Source organism: Lolium rigidum, chromosome 4 (assembly GCF_022539505.1).
Source record: "Lolium rigidum isolate FL_2022 chromosome 4, APGP_CSIRO_Lrig_0.1, whole genome shotgun sequence".
Classification (NCBI taxonomy): Eukaryota; Viridiplantae; Streptophyta; class Magnoliopsida; order Poales; family Poaceae; genus Lolium; species Lolium rigidum.
This window is the reverse complement of record NC_061511.1, coordinates 59,939,114-59,945,396: the sequence shown is the minus strand read 5'-3', so window position 1 is coordinate 59,945,396 and position 6,283 is coordinate 59,939,114. Positions and strand designations below refer to the sequence as shown.

Genomic DNA, 6,283 nt, shown 5'->3' with positions numbered 1-6,283 from the left:
CAGTTGAGTAGTTGATACATTGTGTATGAGTACAGTTCCTAGGAAGTTATAGCTGATTAGTTCCTTGTCATCTGGCCCTCTTGCTGGTATAATAAATGCAAGATACTTGCTTGTAGAAAATCAGTCTTTCATTCTTTCATTGAGTTCATATCTGTGTTTCTTTTAATCTTCGTTGGGTGAGGAAAGGTGGACCAAGTTGCATTTATAGCGATAATGGCTTCTGACTGTGAACAGGGAAGTTATGTATATACATGTGTTCTTTCCACAAGAAGCGTAGCGCTAATACAATCTTTTCTACCATGTTTTATTCTAGCCAGATGAGATTGTTATAATCTCTCTAAAATAGTCACTTTCCTTCTATGTACTTTGTTCTTAATATACGCTCAGCTGTTATGGCCTATAGTAGACTGAGGCTGCATCTTCGCGTAAGTGATGTGTTTTTATTTCGATCCGCGTGCAGTCTGATGGTTTCTGATATCCTGATTAAGTTCAGGTTAAGTTGTCTGGTTGGCCTGAGTAGAAAAACATGTTAGTTTATCAGATAGTGATTAAAACATAAATTCACAATGTCCTCTTGTATCAACAAGCAGCAAAAGACTACTATTGCAAATTTTCTGATGCAGAAAGACTAAAGAACTATCGGAGGATAACTCTCGGTATTCATTTCTTTTATCTATGATGGTTAAGCCAAAACAAGCGGCAGATCAATAGTGGGTGATGCTGCTAGATTGAGAAAAAGGTTGTTCCTGTTTCATGCAAAGGTAATGTGCATGCTTAATTTTCTCTTTCTATAAAACAGGATTTGCAATTATGAAGATTTTTGTTAAAAATTACAGAAGTTGGTATCTTTTATTCTTTGATTTATCCTGATATTAGTAAAACCTCGCTCTGAAGGTTATGGACCCAAAAGGTTGGAGAGGAGAAGATAGTCTCAAAATATGATGGCATCCGATACTATATAGTTGCAGGTGTAGAAAGCCTGTAAAAATCTCAACAAGATTATATGACAATGGCCAACATCACTACCGTTAAATCTAGTTATAAAGGTAAGCTTGCTTGATGCAAATTGCTGATAAATAGGACTTACTGTAGAGATTATTATTATTTTAACCTAGAGGCTCTGCATGTCTAAGTGTGGGATCAATCATTTAGGGATGTACTCTGCAATTATTTGCGCTTGGTGTATATGCCAATATGAATATACATTTTGCTTTATCATTAGGGTTTCATTGTAAACTTACTTCCTACTAATATGGCAGTGAAATGAAAAGACCATTAGGCCTGATCTTATTAAGTTTCAGAAATCTGATATTTATTTTGAACATGGGAAGAGATCATCTCCCATATCTTCCTGCAACTACATATGACTCGCTGGACGCCAGCCACACTGATTTCAACGTCGACTATTTTTGTTACCAAAATCCTAGATTGTATAGAAAAACTATAGTACCTTATCTGAAGAAGCCTTATTAACACCCTAATAATTTTGTAATAAGTGATTGATAGGCACAGATGTTTTGTCGCATATCAGCCACTTAAAATTCACTCATCGAAGACATTGCTGCTCGGTAGGTGATACAAAGTGGTTACTGCAATATGGAGCAAAGGTGCTTGTCTAGATCTTCCGACGATGACTTGTTCCCTAATCCAAGTACCCTACAATTAACACCTGAAAGATTATTAGATGTTTTTTATGGTAAAATTAAAAATATCACGCTGGCCGCCTCAAATGGCATATTGCATTTGGAAATTGTTTACTGAGATGATTATGGAGTGACGTTCGGTTGAACCAGTGAAATGCTGCTTCAAGATAACATAATTTGGTCATCAGTTCATCATGCTTCCTTCATATCCCATGTTCTATTCATAAATTTTCCTTCTCACTACTTATCTGTTGTACATTTGTAGTGCACCTCTTTGTGTAAGCACACTTTTTTATCGTTTAGTGTTTACACTTTTCATGCTACAACAGATATATTATTTATGTTTCTGTTTACATACTTCTTGTGATGCCTATGGTGAAATGTGCATTGTACGTGCAATCATGTGTAGTAAGTAGTATTTTGTATGACCAAATTTACTTAATTAACTTTGGATGATGATGTTACTATGTACTGATCTATCTCAGCCTCTTAAATCTTTAGTTGTTCCTGATGTACTCCAATGACTTGAGTTGCCTTGATCCTACCATCAAACATAATTTTAGCTATTTATAGTTGAGAATTTCGGATGAAACCTCGCCTGAATATATTCTATTTAGAATCAGATGCAGGCCAGTCAAGACCATTGCAAGTTGCAACTCATAAGCCTCGCCATTAAAGAGTTAATTTGCGTACTCCTTACTTTAATGGTCCTTCAACTCAACCCAAGCTTTGCAGCCAATCCATTATGTTCTGATTAATTTTCATGCATAAGATTGGCGATAGGAATGAACATCTAAATATGCCCGTGAAATGGAACAGGGACAAGCAATATTATGCAGACAAGAACTATGTTTATCTTTTATTACCAAGTTTAGACTAGTACTGGCCGGGGGTCAAACATCTTAGCACATGCCACTTTATTTTTCACCGTTACATCGATCGGTCCATCGACGAAATAACGGTGATCCATCTATCTAGTACTAGAGCTCTTGTAGTCTTCTCAAAAGAGAAAGACACGGCTGGACGGGGCGGTGGGGTAGTACATCGGGACCTGCACATTACACATCGTTGGCAGGGTCTGCAGCGCAAACTTCCTCATCGCCTCGAACTGAGCTAGCTGTTGTGGTTGGATGAAGCTCTGGCCCACATGTTGTGGCTGAGGCTGGAAGAAGCCTTGATCCACCTGCTGAGGTGGGAAGAACTGTTGTTGTTGTTGTTGTTGTTGTTGCATGATGATGGCTTGCACCACGCTATGTATGGCAGGGTACCGAAGCTGCTTGGGAATCTGCGCCAGTTGCCGACAACATTGTTTCTGCATCACCTGGCAGCTGCTCTGTTGAAAGATCGGCCGAAGGAACGACACAATTGCCAGTGGTTTGCACTGCTGCACGAGGAACTCTCGGCACTGGTTCAACTCTTGTTGTAGAATTGGCTGGAAAGAGGGTTGTTGTTGCAGGGATGGTTGTTGCTGCAGGGATGGTTGTTGCTGCTCGGGAAATTGTTGTTGTTCATGCGGAAATGGTTGTTGTGGTTGCGGAAATGGTTGTTCTGGTTGAGGAAAGGGTTGTTGGGGCTGCGGAAATGGTTGTTGCGGTTGTGGAAACGGTTCTTGGGGTTGCGGAAACAACGGAAATGGTTGTTGGGGTTGGGGAAATAGTGGAAATGGTTGTTGTGGTTGCGGAAATGGTTGTTCTGGTTGAGGAAAGGGTTGTTGGGGTTGCGGAAATGGTTGTTGGGGTTGCGGAAATGGTTGTTGGGGTTGCGGAAATGGTTGTTGGGGTTGTGGAAATGGTTGTTGCGGTTGTGGAAACGGTTGTTGGGGTTGCGGAAACAACGGAAATGGTTGTTGGGGTTGCGGAAACAACGGAAATGGTTGTTGGGGTTGCGGAAACGGTTGCTGGGGTTGTGGAAACAGCGGAAACGGTTGTTGGGGTTGTGGAAACAGCGGAAATGGTTGTTGGGGTTGCGGAAATAGTTGTTGGGACTGCGGAAACGGTTGTTGGGGTTGTGGAAATGGTTGTTGGGGTTGTGGAAACGGTTGTTCGGGTTGATATTGACCTCTAGGGTCAAGCTGCACCGTGGCGTTTGCCATGGTTACCACCACGGTAAGGAGGGCAAGGATGAGGAAGGTCTTCATGATCGATTTGTGTTGACTATTGCTTGCCTTGCTTTGATGTTTTTTGCTCTAGGTGTGTGAAGGATGGATGATGGAGGAGGATCTTCATGGTGTGGGCCTATTTATAGCTGCTTAGGCATGGTTTCGTTTTTATCTTTGCATTTGATTTCCTTAAAAGTGCTTGGATGCTTATCTAACTTATCATTTGTCTATGTGGTGATTGGTGGCACTAAATACAAATTTAGTTCTTGAATTGATCGTCAAAGTTGCTTTGCTCTTGCACGTATCATCTGTCTCACATGAAAGCTTGATAATTGGCAATGACTCATGTTATTCACTTTACATGTCAAACACTAATCTAGATAGCATCATTTTCTGAAAGTAAATTTGTAATGTTCTACATGTTAACCATATTGACATGATTTGTCTGGAACTAATTTGTAATCTTGTATGTGTTGTTAAGATAGATCAGACGAGTGACATGCCCGGCTATCTCACACGAAAGTTTGATAATTGACAATGACTCATCATATTTACTTTACATGTCAAACACTGATCTAGATTTCGTCACTTCCGAATCTAAAGTTTGTAATGTTCTAGGTGTTAACCAATTTGACATGGCTTGTGTGGAACTAATTTGGAATCTTATCTTATAGTAAGAAATCCTAGCTAGGACCCCTCACAGCAATTTCACATCCTAAGCCGTTGGATCTGCTCATCTAACGGTCGAAATGGACTGAGTAGTACCGAATCGTCGGGACGCATGTTTTATTCTGTTCGATCGTCGAAGAGGCCATTATCATTAGCTGGGCTGCTACTCCACGTAATGAGTTGGCCCACACCTTGTTAGTTGGGCCTTGAATCGTTAATTTGGGATAGAGTTTTAGCCCTTTCATATTTCGTCTTCAGACCTGTTATCGCTAGAAGTAAATAAAACGACCAGCGGCGGCGGAATCATCGACTAAAAAAAAAAAAGCGGCGGCGGAATCAAAGGAGCTCGGCCGTTCCTCCGTTCCGTTACTATCTTATTTAGGGATCCCATCTTATTAATGGTGTGTACTGTGTAGCTGCCGCCGGCCGAATTATGGCGAGGTAGATCAACCGTCTCTCTTCCGTTGCTATTGCCAGGAGTGGAGATGCGTTATCCCACCTTTGCCTCCTCAGTTGCTGAGCTCCTCCATAAATGGCGTGTGTTGTTCAGTTTATCTCTCCATCCGTTCAGCGGACATGGTTCTCGGTTTCTTGTCTAGGGGTCGTTTTCCAGTTGAACACATTTCCCACTAAATCTGTGTGAGGAATCGGCAACTTTCCTTTTTTGTTCTTGTTTCGGCAGGACAGGGGTACATCCTTTGACCAGGTAAGCTTATCCGTCCTTCAATTTTAGATTCTTGATCAGTCAGGGATCGCCTTATTTTGTGCCCTTAGGACATTGACACCTCCCTTATGTTCCCTTGGGATTATTACATCTCTAATGTTTATACGTGAATCAGTGAATATATTGTTTGCTCCTTTTGTTGTGCCATGCACTGTTGACGTGTGCAGCCGGTCATGCAACTTTGGTTTGTCAGGATATGGTGATTAAGGAGAGGAGTCGAATAGAAGAGGTGACGACGGTGATTATCAAGAAAGTTTCAGTCTGGCAGTTCCCTCTTCCTTCTCTCCTGAGGCCACGCAACCAGGAGCCCTCCAATGGTGCATGCAGCCGTTGGAATTTTCTAGCGGCTTGCTTCAGGATCTGATAGGCCTGTATGTAGTCCTCTAACTTGTACAGTCTGTTTAAAATTTTCTTTATTTAGAGTTATTGGTTTGAGTTTCTTGCATCCTCTAAATTTAATGGATTTATCTTAAACTATTACTAGGCTAGAGAGCCATGTGCGGACGTTGAACGCAGGGAGTTGCAGGTGGCATCTACATCAATAATCTCTCCCCTTTTTTCCTTAGAACCCTTGTCATGCTTCGGCATCCAACCAGGATATATCGTTCCCCTCCTATTTGACAGGAGAGGAGAGAGGTGCTACTCCTGCTGATATGTTGCCCTCTTTGATGTTGCCCAAAGTTTCTCAACGATTATGCCCACATTAGATGTAGACTGCTTCTTTATCGAAAAAAGATGTAGACTGGTTAGCTAGTCTCTGTTGAATGATGTTAGTAACACTATGAAATGCTCTCTAGCCATGCTTGAGCAAAACATACTGAAATTGCCGATGTGAGCCTCTGTGCATCGTTTTCTCAATTCTTTGCAACCTTGATTAAAAAAATGAAAAAATGTTCTAGACAATCAAATTCGTCTTCCTTCGCCATATAAAGCCTTAATCCATTATTTTGTTCATTATAAATATCTAGATAATTATATTGCCATTTTATCAACATGGACGGGCATGGCAATGCACACCTTTATGATCTAGTGAGTTGTTAAGATAGATCAAACTAGCAACATGAAGGCGTGTCCTAGACTTTTTTTTCTTTTCTCTCTTTGGACTAACTTTGTAGTGTTGTACACGATGGTAAGATGAATTAGCGGACA

At 41.0% G+C, this 6,283-nt stretch overlaps 1 protein-coding gene across 1 annotated transcript; it reads right to left on the bottom strand.

The window, feature by feature from the left end:
- Window positions 1–2,643: 2,643 nt before the first annotated feature.
- LOC124647140 (avenin-E-like) lies at window positions 2,644–3,780 on the bottom strand. Its single transcript, XM_047187120.1, has 2 exons — window positions 3,702–3,780; window positions 2,644–3,191 (listed from the first exon to the last, which is right to left on the bottom strand). The coding sequence occupies exons 1-2, from the start codon at window positions 3,778–3,780 to the stop codon at window positions 2,644–2,646; spliced, it is 627 nt and encodes a 208-aa protein (XP_047043076.1).
- Between the last annotated feature and the right edge of the window lie 2,503 nt (window positions 3,781–6,283).

Coding starts and splice junctions, on each gene's coding strand:
- LOC124647140 (XM_047187120.1), bottom strand. CDS start 3,780: ATGAAGACCTTCCTCATCCTTGCCCTCCTTACCGTGGTGGTAACCATG. Junction 3,192..3,701: donor GGTGCAGCTTGACCCTAGAG/GTCAATATCAAC, acceptor TTCCTCAACCAG/AACAACCATTTCCGCAACCA.